General features: G+C 49.9%; 1 protein-coding gene across 6 annotated transcripts in view; it reads right to left on the reverse strand.

Moving 5' to 3' along the window:
* The window catches only part of LOC137430021 (SID1 transmembrane family member 1-like), a 105,781-nt gene that overhangs the window by 55,727 nt on the left and 36,860 nt on the right, over positions 1 to 13,194 (reverse strand). For 4 of the 6 annotated variants that reach the window (XM_078780066.1, XM_068120479.2, XM_068120481.2 and 1 more), the window contains exons 10-13: positions 12,547 to 12,578; positions 11,978 to 12,023; positions 1,636 to 1,702; positions 1,347 to 1,420 (exon numbers count right to left, since the gene is read on the reverse strand). In XM_078780066.1, coding sequence (XP_078636192.1) covers positions 1,347 to 1,420; positions 1,636 to 1,702; positions 11,978 to 12,023; positions 12,547 to 12,578 — 219 coding nt within the window. The remainder of the gene's footprint in view (positions 1 to 1,346; positions 1,421 to 1,635; positions 1,703 to 11,977; positions 12,024 to 12,546; positions 12,579 to 13,194) is intronic. The other 2 variants (XM_078780067.1, XM_068120480.2) reach the window with 1 other exon arrangement.

The raw sequence follows: 13,194 nt of genomic DNA on the forward strand, positions 1-13,194 counted from the left end.
AGCTCTTGGGTCTGGACAGTGCACACAGAGGTCTAAAAAGATCAATATTCACACAATTTCGAGTTGTGTGCATTTTTGTTGCACACAAAGGTGGTGTATAGCGTCAGAGTCAATGGTGCCACACCTATCGGAAGTTAAAAAGTAATACAACCACAAACTATTCAGTTGATTCTGTCAATGTATAATTACCTTTCTGTCAATTTGCTTCACCGTGACACCTTAAACGGTCTTAAAAGTTAGTGATGATAATGCTGTCAAAGGACATTCTGAGCGCACTCCATAAATATTCCACACTCCATTGGGAATAAATTCCTTACAAACAGAAATTGGGACTCCTTACGAATCCTTCAACTTTACTTTCATGCACATGTGAGATGTACAAAAGAAGTTTCTCAAAGTTTCACAGGGGGTGTATAATCTCAGAGACACTGGTTCGTCCACCAACTAGAAGTAAAAAAATAATATAACCACAAATTATTCAGCCCATTCCATCAAATTAATAATTTCCTTTTCATCCACGTACCAAATTTAAATTGTATTGTGCAACAGATATCAATGATTACTACATCATACCTTCCTTATCCTTGACAAATATAAACAGCACACACAGATGGTGAATATAAAATCTGCAGTTTTGTTTTTTCCAAAAATTGGTATCATGATTGATATATGTTGCACTACAAAATATAAATTTGGATTGACACCCACAACCCAAAAATTGGAAGTCCAAAAATAATAATTCTTCAGAAACTTTCGATAAATATCTCATGGCCTCAATTCAAAGCTTGCAACTCTTTGGATCACCTTGGAAGTTTGCTCGCTTTAGAAGCAGCGATACATTTCCACAAACGTTTACGTTCCAAGTTCAACAACGTTTTTCCTGTGACACAACAGAAGTTGCCATTTCTATTCCTCTTGTGACTAATTTATTGAAAAGGAACTTATATTTCATCAGAACTTTGAGAATCATAATGACTCATCAAACCAGGTTTTCTCATAGCAAGAAGCACACTGGAATATAATACAATTGTCCATAGAAAAGGACCAGAAATAAAAAAAATTAAAAAGTCCGTACAAACAAGATACCGAAGTGCTTGTCAGGTAGTATAGCAGATCGATTGTATAGTAATGCCTTTAGACTTTAGCGCAATCTGCAAACAGTTTCTGGTGTCTGCAAACAACTCCACTAAAACTAATTCATATTTCTGAAACAATTTTTGTGCAATTATTTCTTTTTTTTCTTTATTTATTTGGAAAAATAAAAGCAAAACGAGGTTTGTTTTAAGTCGGGCATTTTTGCAGTTAAGTTGCAACAATCATCTTGCGGCATTGATAGTGGGCATTACCTGATATTTTCAAAGTTCCAGGCACAAAGATCATTTCTATAGCAGTAGTCCTGGTCACCTGTAACAGTCATAAGCTGACAAGAAATAAAGGCAGGGATTCGTGAAAAAAAAAAACTACATTGCAGTCGATCAGCGAAGGAATGGTTAAGAATATCTTAAGATATGATGAAACAAGTTGTCACGGAGAGTATTTCATTCTGAATGCATTGCGTAGGTGGGCAAAGCATGATGGGCACTGGGTGCAGGGCATGGGTGGGGTGCTGTCACCGTACAAGGTCTATCTGCCTACCTTGCCTCGGTTACGAGCAAGTTGAAAAGCTGGAACACCAAACATTATGGCAATGATCAAAGTCATCCTGGAGGAGAAAACAATGTGAACAGGTTCAGAGAGAGGAGGTTTGAAGGTGAAGGGAAATAATAATAATAATAATAATTTATTTCAGACACAAAGTCCAGACATCAATAATCACTGTATATTATTAGTATTACACAAAAAGGAGGTTATCCCACCTTTGCACAAGTGATGAAGCACTAAGCCCACCAACAATTAATTAATTTATGAGCATGTTGTCGATGAGAACGATATGGTTTATAAAGCTATATGCTGACTTCCTGAGCAATTCTTGAAAATATATCACCTTGTAGCGGTTACCGCTGGATGCACACAATCGCCTTGCACCGGCCAGAACACGGCCAGACGCGCCTCTCCCGGGCATGCCCGGACTCACTGTTCCCGGGCACGCCCGAACCTCCCGGGCACGCCCGGTCTCGTCTTTCCCAGGCATGCCCGCTCTCGCCTTTCCAGGGCTCGCCCAGAGCGTCCGGGCATGCCCGCTATCGCCTTTCCAGGGCTCGCCCAGAGCGTCCGGGCATGCCCGCTATCGCCTTTCCAGGGCTCGCCCAGAGCGTCCGGGCATGCCCGCTCTCGCCTTTCCAGTGCTTGTCCAGAGCGCCCGGGCACGCCCAGCCTCGACTTGCCAGGCCGCAGCCAAACACGCCCGGTCAGGTCCAGACTCGCCTTTCCAAGGCTCGCCCTTGACACCCGGGCATGCCCGGTATAGCTTTTGCCAGGCAAACTTCCCGACATAAATGTGTATATATATTGCTGCCCGATAAACGGGCTTTTGTCAGAATACCTGAGCTGTTTTGTTTTAATAAAGCAACTCGGACGAATTCCGTCTTTGGTCGCGTCACTTCTTTCGACTCGCGTTGGAGCGCAGCTCCCTCACTGGTGACCTACCGACATGGACACGGCAGTGACTCTTAAACTGCCTACCTTCTGGGAGGCTCACGCGGCTGTTTGGTTCACCCAGGCGGACTCCCAGTTCGCCCTGCGAGGCATCACCGTGGACGACACCCGCTTCCACCACGTCGTGGCAGCGCTCGGTTCCGCCACCGCGGCCCGCGCCCTGAGCCTCCTCGAGCACCCGCCCGCTGCCGACAAGTATGACGCGCTGAAGACGCTCCTCCTCGACGCTTTCGCCCTCTCACCGGCGGCACGCGCACGGCGCCTGCTCGACCTGCCCGAGCTCGGCGAGACGCGCCCGTCCGAGCGCATGGACTATATGCTCTCGCTGCTCGGTGAGCATTCTCCGGATTTTCTGTTCCGCGAGTTGTTCCTTCGCCAGCTGCCTCACCGGTACGCCTCGCCCTGGCTGGCACGTCAATCACCGATCCCCGCGCCCTCGCCAGGGAAGCCGATAAGATCTCCTCGGCGGGCCAACACATCGGCGCGGCTACCTGGAGCCTGCCGCCGTCCGAGGCGACGCCCACGACGCCCGAGCGCCCTGCGCGGTTGGAGGCCGAACTGCCGGTGAAACTGGTGGCCGCCACGCCGCACCGACCGCTTCCGACACGACGGCCGGGGCCTCCACCTGACCAGGCGTGGTGTTATTACCACGCCAGGTTCGGACACAAGGCTCGGACGTGCCGACCCCCGTGCACTTTCGGCAAGTCGGGAAACGGCCGGGCCGGCGTTCATTCCCAGCCATGAGCGCCGGCCACTCGGGCAACTTGCTTTTTATTAGGGACAAAGCGTCCGGGCGGCGTTTCCTTTGTGACACCGGCGCCCAACTGAGCGTCATACCCGCCTCCGAGCAGGACAGGCGGGACGCCGTTTGCGGCCCCTCTTTGGTCGCTGCTAATGGCTCGGCCATACGCACTTTCGGCCCGCGCAACGTCACCCTCTGCTTCGGCAGCCAGCGCTTTCAGTGGACCTTTGTGACCGCCTGCGTCCCTATGGCTTTGCTGGGCGCCGACTTCCTCTGCGCGCACGGGCTGCTGGTCGACGTCAAACGTCGTCGCCTTGTCAACGCCGAGACCTTCAGCTCCCTGGCGTGCACGATGAGCAGCTCCACGCCGACCGAACTGGCGTGCGCCCTCCCGACGGCGAACGAGTTCGCTCGCCTGCTCGCGGAATTCCCGGCCCTCACACGGCCGACGTTTTCGGCCGTCGCAGTGCGGCATGGGATCGAGCACCACATACCCAGTACGGGCCCGCCGGGCTACGCCAGGGCCCGCCGCCTCGACCCGGCCAAGCTCGCCGTGGCAAAGGCCGAGTTCGACGCGTTGGAGCACCTCGGCATCGTGCGGCGCTCCAATAGCGCGTGGGCCTCACCACTGCACATCGTGCCAAAGCCGGGGGGCGGATGGCGCCCGTGTGGCGACTACCGCCGCCTCAACGACGCTACCACCCCCGACAGGTACCCGATCCCGCACATCCAGGACTTTTCCGCCCGTTTGGCGGGACGGGTCATATTTTCCAAAATTGACCTGATACGGGGATACCACCAGGTACCTGTCCGGGCGGCCGACGTCCCGAAGACGGCCGTCATCACGCCGTTCGGCCTGTTCGAATTTTTGAGGATGCCGTTTGGCCTCAAGAACGCGGCCCAGGCGTTCCAGCGCTTAATGGACGGCGTGCTGCGCGACCTGCCATTTCTTTTCGTCTATCTGGACGACAGCCTCGTCGCCAGCACGTCCCGCGCCGAGCACCTCCTCCACCTCCGAACACTGTTCGGTCGCCTCAGCGAGCACGGCTTAATTGTCAACCCGGCCAAATGCCACTTCGGCACAACGACCGTTGACTTTTTGGGCCACCGCATCACCAAGACCGGGGCCGTGCCGCTGCCGACCAAGGTCGAGGCCATCACCACGTTCCCGCGTCCCCGTTCCATCAAGGCCCTACAAGAGTTCCTCGGCATGGTGAATTTTTATCACCGATTCGTGCCCCGCACTGCTCAGCTCATGCGGCCGCTTTACGAGGCCCTCCGGGGCAAGCCGGCCAAGCATGACATCGTTTGGTCCGCGGCCATGGACGCGGCCTTCGCGAGCGCAAAACGGGCCCTCGCCGACGCAACGCTGCTGGCTCACCCGGTGCTCAACGCGCCCATCGCCCTCACTACGGACGCCTCCAACTACGCGGTGGGCGCCGTCCATGAACAATGGGTGGACGGGGTTTGGCAGCCACTCGCTTTTTTCAGCCGGCAGCTCCGGCCGAACGAGTTAAAATACAGCACGTTCGACCGCGAGCTGCTCGGTCTATTCCTGGCCGTTCGCCATTTCCGACACCTCCTGGAGGGCCGCCCGTTCACGGCTTTCGTCGACCACAAGCCGTTGCTCTACGCAATGGCCAAAGTCACGGAGCCGTGGTCGGCCCGCCAGCAGCGCCACCTCTCCGCCGTGTCGGAATTCACCACGGACATCCGGCACATTGCCGGCAAAGACAACGCTGTGGCCGACTGTCTTTCTCGGGCCAGCGCGAACGCGGTCCACCTCGGCGTGGACTTCGCGCTCATGGCGGCCGACCCGACCACCGACACCTCGGTGCAGGCCCTCCGGGAGTGGGACACGGGCCTCCGCCTGGCCGACATCCCCTTCGCGGGCACCGTCCTGCTCTGCGACGTCTCCCAGGGCCAGCCTCGCCCCATCGTGCCCGTTTCCTGGCAGCGCCGCATCTTCGCCTCCATCCACGGCCTTTCTCACCCGGGCCGGAAAGCTTCTCAGAAGCTGGTGTCGGCGCGTTTCGTCTGGCACGGCCTTCGACGGAACGTCCGCGACTGGGCCAACGCCTGCACGGCCTGCCAGTGGGCCAAGGTCCACCGCCACACCCAGGCCCCGCTGGCACCTTTCACCGTGCCTGCACGGCGTTTCGACCACGTCCACGTGGACCTGGTGGGTCCCCTGCCCCCATCGCGGGGGTTCACCCACCTGCTCACCATGGTGGACAGTACCACCAGGTGGCCGGAGGCCGTGCCCCTCACCTCCACCTCCACCACCACCACCACCGACGTGGCACAGGCGTTCATCGCCACCTGGGTCGCGCGCTTCGGCGCACCGGCGGACATCTCGTCCGACCGCGGCCCACACTTCACGTCCGAACTTTGGGGCACGGTCGCCCGCTCGTTGGGGGTCACGCTGCACCGCACCACAGCCTACCACCCCCAAGCCAACGGGTTGTGCGAGCGGTTTCACCGCTCCATGAAGGCCGCACTCATGGCCGGCCTTCAGGACGACGGTTGGACCGACCGGCTGCCGTGGGTCCTTTTGGGGCTCCGCACGGCCCCCCCAAGGAGGACCTCCGGGCGTCCGCCGCCGAGCTCGTCTACGGCCAGCCGCTCCGCATCCCGGGCGAGTTCGTGCCCAATGCTACCAGTCCCTGGTCCGCCGCACACCAGCGCTCGGACCTCCAGGAGGCCGCCCCCCGATTTGCCCCCGTGCCAACGTCCCGCCATGGTGGCCCCCAGTCCTATGTCCCCCCGGCGCTTCGCACAGCGGAGTACGTCTTTGTGCGTCATGACGCGCACCGGGGGCCACTCCGGCCGCCAAGTCCTTTGTCGTCGACGTTGGCGGCCGGTCGGACCGGATCTCTGTGGACCGCCTCAAACCGGCGCACATGGACGTCGACCGACCACCACGGTTGGCCCTTCCTCCGCGGCGAGGCCGCCCCCCCGTCCACAGTTCCCCCCGCTCGACCACCCACCACCACGTCGGACCCCTCCCCACGACCCTCCAGGGGTCGCTTCGGCCGGGTCATCCGGACCCCCCTTAAATTGACCCTGCCGGTGCAGGTCGATTCTGGAGGGGCGTGTGTAGCGGTTACCGCTGGGATGCACACAATCGCCTTGCACCGGCCAGAACAGGGCCAGACGCGCCTCTCCCGGGCATGCCCGGACTCACTGTTCCCGGGCACGCCCGAACCTCCCGGGCACGCCCGGTCTCGTCTTTCCCGGGCATGCCCGCTCTCGCCTTTCCAGGGCTCGCCCAGAGCGTCCGGGCATGCCCGCTATCGCCTTTCCAGGGCTCGCCCAGAGCGTCCGGGCATGCCCGCTATCGCCTTTCCAGGGCTCGCCCAGAGCGTCCGGGCATGCCCGCTATCGCCTTTCCAGGGCTCGCCCAGAGTGTCCGGGCATGCCCGCTCTCGCCTTTCCAGTGCTTGTCCAGAGCGCCCGGGCACGCCCAGCCTCGACTTGCCAGGCCGCAGCCAAACACGCCCGGGCAGGTCCAGACTCGCCTTTCCAAGGCTCGCCCTTGACACCCGGGCATGCCCGGTATAGCTTTTGCCGGGCAAACTTCCCGACATAAATGTGTATATATATTGCTGCCCGATAAACGGGCTTTTGTCAGAATACCTGAGCTGTTTTGTTTTAATAAAGCAACTCGGACGAATTCCGTCTTTGGTCGCGTCACTTCTTTCGACTCGCGTTGGAGCGCAGCTCCCTCAACCTCATGATTTACAAAAAGTTGGGAAGAGCTATGCTGGCTAGTAAGGCCCAACAACCATCGAAAGGGATTGTTATAGCAGACAGTGATTTTACACATGGATGACTGAACAAAATTGCTCCACAAATTTGAACAATACAGGTTGCAACAGTAGTATTTAAACAGATGACGCTGTTTTCATATATCTCACAATAACAACAATTTAATTTATTATGTTAGAAACATTATCATGATCAGCAGAAAGTGAGCCATACAGTGTTTCCACGACAGTCAACTTGTTTGTTAGGATCGATAGTGTCACTGTGCCTGCCCAGAATTAAACAAAGAACTAAAACAAGTACAGATACATTCAAAGTACACCGCCCCCATGCCAAATAATTAGATATCCTCCAGCGCGACAGCAATACCGCCGTGCAGCTCAGAGACTGTATTAGCAGGGAGAGGTGTACAATAATTGATTGATTAATTGCATAATTAAAATCAATAAAAGACTATCATAAAATATTTTGTTAATCAATTGGCTAAAAGCATAACTAAACTGCTAGTGCTTCATCCGAAGATGTATCTTTTATATATTTAATTAAATAAGTCATTAATAAAAAAAATTAAATAATCAATTTATTAATCAATAAATATAATCAATCGATGAATTGATGAATCAAAAAATGAAAAATATCCTTTATAGCCCCATCACTTGGTCACTATTGTATCCAAATATCATCTTCTTAGCTCAAATCGTGCCTGAGATATTGCCCAGATGAGAAAGAAAATAAATAAATGACTAATAATGAAAATAAATAAATAATAATCATTAAAAAATTAAATATTTAATCAATTGGCTAATAGAATACATAAACCACCACCATTTCATCCGATCTGTAACGTTTAAAATGTTTATTAATTAAGTCATTAATCGAATAATTAAATGATTAAACGATTAGTTTATTAATCAATAAATCAAAAATAGCCTTTACAGCCAAATCACGAGGTCATTGTCGTGTCCAAATATCAGACTCCTAGCTCGAAAGGTGCCTCAGATAATGCCCAGATGAGAAAGGAAATAAATAAGTACTTAATTAATCGATAATAATTAAATAACGAATCAATTAATTGATGAATCAAAAAACAAAAAATAACGTTTTGCCAAAGCACTTGCTCACTATTGTGCCGAAATTTCAGCTTCCTAGCTCAAAGGATGGCTGAAATATCGCCCGGACAAACAAACAAACAAACAAATGAAAGATCACTCATAGAGCAACACTTGGAAAAACATAACAAAGTGGAATGACACTCAGTAGAGCATCCTTTTAACCTCAAAAATAGTTGGTGGTTGAATTCAGTTGGCTGATATGAAAATCCTATTCAAATTTCAAGTCAATCGAATGAAAATTGAGGCTTTTAGAAATGTGAAAAAGCGGTTGTCCTTGGGCCTATGTTGACCTTTTGGCCTATGTTGATCTCAAAAATAGTTGTTGGTTGAATTCAGTTAACTTATGTGTATATCCCATTCAAATTTCAAGTCAATCGGATGAAAATTGAGGATTTTAGAAATTTGTAAAAAGTGGTTGACCTTTGGCCTATGTTGACCTTTTGACCTTTTGACCCCAAAAAATATATAGGATTTTGTCGGACGACAAACTCTACCATTTGGTAAAGCTTCGTGAAGATCGGGTTAAAATTGTGACCTGTAGGCAAGTATAAGTGAGCGGACAGACAAACAAACACACATCTCGTTTTTTCATTTCTGTTCCTCACAATTCTATCCCTCTCTTTCATTCACAGACACACACACACACACACACACACACACACACACACACACACACACACACACACACACACACACACACAATTAATTGTACAATATCGGTTGTTCCTAAACATAAATAATTTAAAGACACACACACACACACACACACACACACACACACACACACACACACACACACACACACACACACACACACACACACACACACACACACACACACACACACACACAAACCAGAGTGATCAATATACTTGCAAAAACATTTTAAAAATTTTGCCAAGTAACAAACAACCGGAGTGAAAACTGAGTACTCCCTTTCAGCGTGCATCATTGCCTGACCCCTTCGGTGCCTGGCAATGGCATAGGAATGGAGCGGTGTACAACAAACAAACAAACAACTGGAGTGAAAACAGTGTACTCCCTTTCAGCACACGTCATTGTCGGGTCCCCTTCGGTGCCCGGCAATGACGTTATGTAGCGCATGGAGAGGGCAAAGGAAAGGAACGGTGTACAATAGTCTTGCCACATGGCAATAACATCAGCTGGACCCGAGCACCCATCGACAGTTGAGGTGTGTTTCGATGTTTCTCCACTTAACGCACTCCAAAATGAGATGTAATCATTATCCTCTCGTTTAATAGCCAATCCTTCAGCTCTTATCTTAGACTCATAATGCCTACAAACACACAGTACATACTTACACACAGTACACACTAACAACTCGGTTTCTGATGTTTGTTCCCTCTCCATCCCCTCCCTTGCATCAAATGGCTACACAGCTGACTCCGCACGTGAAAAAGCTGAATGCCTCAACTCTGTGTTTGCCTCAAAAGCTTGTGTCCCAAACCCGTCTCTCTCTCTCTCTCTCTCTCTCTCTCTCTCTCTCTCTCTCTCTCTCTCTCTCTCTCTCTCTCTCTGTACCCACCGCACCCAGTTGCTCCTGAACCCTGCCTGTGTCCTTCTCTCCTGACAAGGTGGAGAAGTTTCTGTCAATCCTCGACTCTGATTTTGCAACTGGACCAGACGGCATCAGCCCACGGGTCCTAAAATCCTGCTCTGACGCTTTCACAACCTCTCTGTTCTCTTCACCCTCTCTTTTGCTCAAGGTCATCTGCCATCAGCTTGGAAATCAGCCAACATTACCGCTTTACACAAAAAAGGTGCAAAAACAGATCCTTGCAACTACAGACCAATCATGCTCCCAATTATCAACAAAGTAATGGAATCCATCATTGCTTTGGATATCAAATCATTCCTCTTATCCAATTGCTTGATCTCTGATCAACAATTTGGTTTCAGACCAGGTCAATGTACTCTGGACATGCTGCTTCTGCTGTCTCAACAAAGGATGGAGGTCCTCAATGCCAAACAGGAAATCAGAGATGTCTCCCTTGATATATTACATGCCTTCGATACGGTCTGGCACCCAGGTATGCTCACCAAACTCTCCTCCTATGGTATCCAGGGAAATCTCCACGCATGGCTTGCGGACTTCCTCTCTGGTCGTAGTCAACGTGTGGCCCTGAATGGGTTTCTCTCATCTCCTGTTCCTGTTCAGGCTGGAGTTCCCCAAGGCAGTGTTCTGGGCCCTGTGCTATTTCTGGTCTTCATCAATGATCTCTCTGACTCTCTTGAAAATCCTCTCTATCTCTTTTCTGATGACTCCTCTCTGCCGCTGCATACCTCATCCCTCAGATCGGCAGTCTGCAGCCTCCTCACTTTCTGTAGACCTGGACAAAATCACAGACTTGTCAAACAAGTGGAACATGTCTTTCAATCCTGACAAATCTCACACTCTCACAATGTTTCTCCGAAAAGTCCGACTGGACAACCCTCCCATCTACTTTCTGAACAATCCTCTCCAAGAAGTTCTGTCACTCAAGCTTTTGGGTCTCACTATCTGCCATGATCTTTCCTGGGAAAACCACATTTCCAAGCTGGCCTCCAAAGCCAGTCACCGATTGGGCATCCTCCGTCATGCGAAGTCCTTCCTTGGCACACCTGAGCTCTTCACCACATGCAAGGCTTACGTACACAGCTCAATGGAATACTGTTCTCCCCTCTGGGCTGGTGATCCTGCCTCACACCTTCCTCGTCTTCACGCTGTTGAAACCAAGGCTTTCAGAATCATTGGACTCTCCGGCGATGAAGCTAACTCCGAGGGCCTTTTACTCACTCCCCACAGGCAGGTTGGTGGTCTTTCTGTCTTCTACCAACTCCTCTGTGGCCGAGCTCCCCCAGCTTTGTCTGTGCTCTGTCCCCCAAATATTCCTGCAGGACGCACAAGATCTGCCAGCAACCCTCTTATGGTTGCCAAATTCAAGACTCTGCTCACCTTCACTCTTTCATTCCTCTTTTCTCCTGCCTCTTTCTCCTTTCTCCTCCTCTCTCTCTCCTCTCCTGCCTCTCCTGCCTCTGCCTCTAGAGCTCTGGAGTTCTCCAGGTCTTTAAAACAACTGTTCACCACCATCTCTTATCTTCTCCCATCCAAAATCTTGATCTTTTCTACCTCCGTTAATTCACCCCAGATCCAATTTTTTTAAATACCGACTTCTTTCCTGGTGCATGTGTTTTATGTCCATGTGTTTTATACCTCTCCCACCACCCCCCCCCCTCCCTGCCCATACCTCCTCTCCCCAAGCCCTATCCCTCCCTGTTCTCTGCTGTGTGCTTCCCTCTCTCTCCCCATCTTGTCTCCCACTCCCTTTATTATATGTTTTATGTGTCAGTTTGTTTTTTGTGATTAATGTTAGCTCTTCCACGAGCCTCCATCTTGTACACACAAAAAAAACAACTTGAACTTTGCCAAAGATGTGCAGATCAAATAACCAAGTGGTCTTTGCCGGGGTTTACCATTAATGACCCAGAGGGTATGAGACACTTTGGATACAGTATACAGATCTTGCACATGCTCACTCCACCCTGATATTGAAATGGGAATGGGGAGTAGGGGAGGAGGGCAGGTATGACCAGGACTACTACAATAAAATGTTCCCGAAGGTCCCAAATTTCCTAATAAAAAATATGACTCAGAGCACACCCTCCATGAAAGAATCCAATTATGTTCGCAACATAAAACGACAAGTCGAATGTATAATATTTTAACAAAGTAATTGGAGTGACCCCATTCTCATCTCACCAGGTAAAATAGCGAACGTCTGATGGTCTCTGCGGTTCATCAGTACCTAACAGAAGCACACATCATAAATTTATCAACAGAGTTCTTTTAATGTTTCATAATTTGTTTTAAATAAAAATACACAGTAACAGATAAACCAAGACAGGTAAAAACTGCAGATCCGGATAATAACGCTATTATTCCATTTTTGATAAGTTGTCCTCTTTGCTTTGATTGGGATATTGGGGGAAAATCTCAGATTGGAATCTCATATCTTTTCATGATGCACAACTTTACTCCGAGTTCAACTCTAATACTTTGTTACAAACAGGAAAGAGGAGATTTAGACTTTGGCCCCTGAAAGTACAGGGGACATGGTTAAATTTATGAGCTGAAGTTGTTCTTTCCTGTTTCTTAGAAAGTTGGTACATGTTAGAAAATCTTTCCTGTTTCACTAACAGTAAAGAGTCCCTGAATCATAGATAATCACAACTTCTTTAACTTGTTGTTAATTTATTTTGTCTGAAAGACTTAAGAACCTGAGTGCTTTTCCCCCACACCCTCCAAACCGCAAAATACTTAATTCTCACCCAGCATACCTCTGTTGGAATGACAACGTTTCCTGAGGGTATTTGGGGGAGAAATACAAATGTCATGTTAGACTTTGATTATAAAAAAATACAAATATAAATAATTGCATTAAATAAACGACTATTGGAGAACTGTGAACGAGTGATCTGCAAATGATTTCGTGCAGCTTATTCATTTTTCAAACTTGACTCAATACAGTGTGATGTTAATATTTCCAGAGTAACAATTTCAACAAAAACGACACTCGGTAGAGCGCGTACCTCCACCTGGCTGAACAGCTTACGTTTTGTATCCCACTGATAGGTTGGATCTGGATCTGGTTTCGCATCTTCAACAAATTCGATTCGATTTTTTGGTCTTGTCACACACCCAACCTGTCCACCAAGTTTTGTCCGAATCTGTCTATAACTTTGAGATGTCGTACTATATATCGTTTTTAGCCATATTACTCAATAATGAAGAATCACTTAAAAAATTATCTGATCCGGATTCGGATCTTCACCAAAATTTAATTAATTATCCTCACACACCCAACCTCTCCCCATGTTTCATCCAAATCCATCCATAACCATTTGAGATATCCTGCTCACAGACAAACAAACAGAAAGACAAACAGACAGGGCTGAAAACAAACTCTGTCCACCTTC

This window comes from Myxine glutinosa, chromosome 6 (assembly GCF_964187855.1).
Source record: "Myxine glutinosa chromosome 6, kmMyxGlut1.1, whole genome shotgun sequence".
Lineage (NCBI taxonomy): Eukaryota > Metazoa > Chordata > Myxini > Myxiniformes > Myxinidae > Myxine > Myxine glutinosa.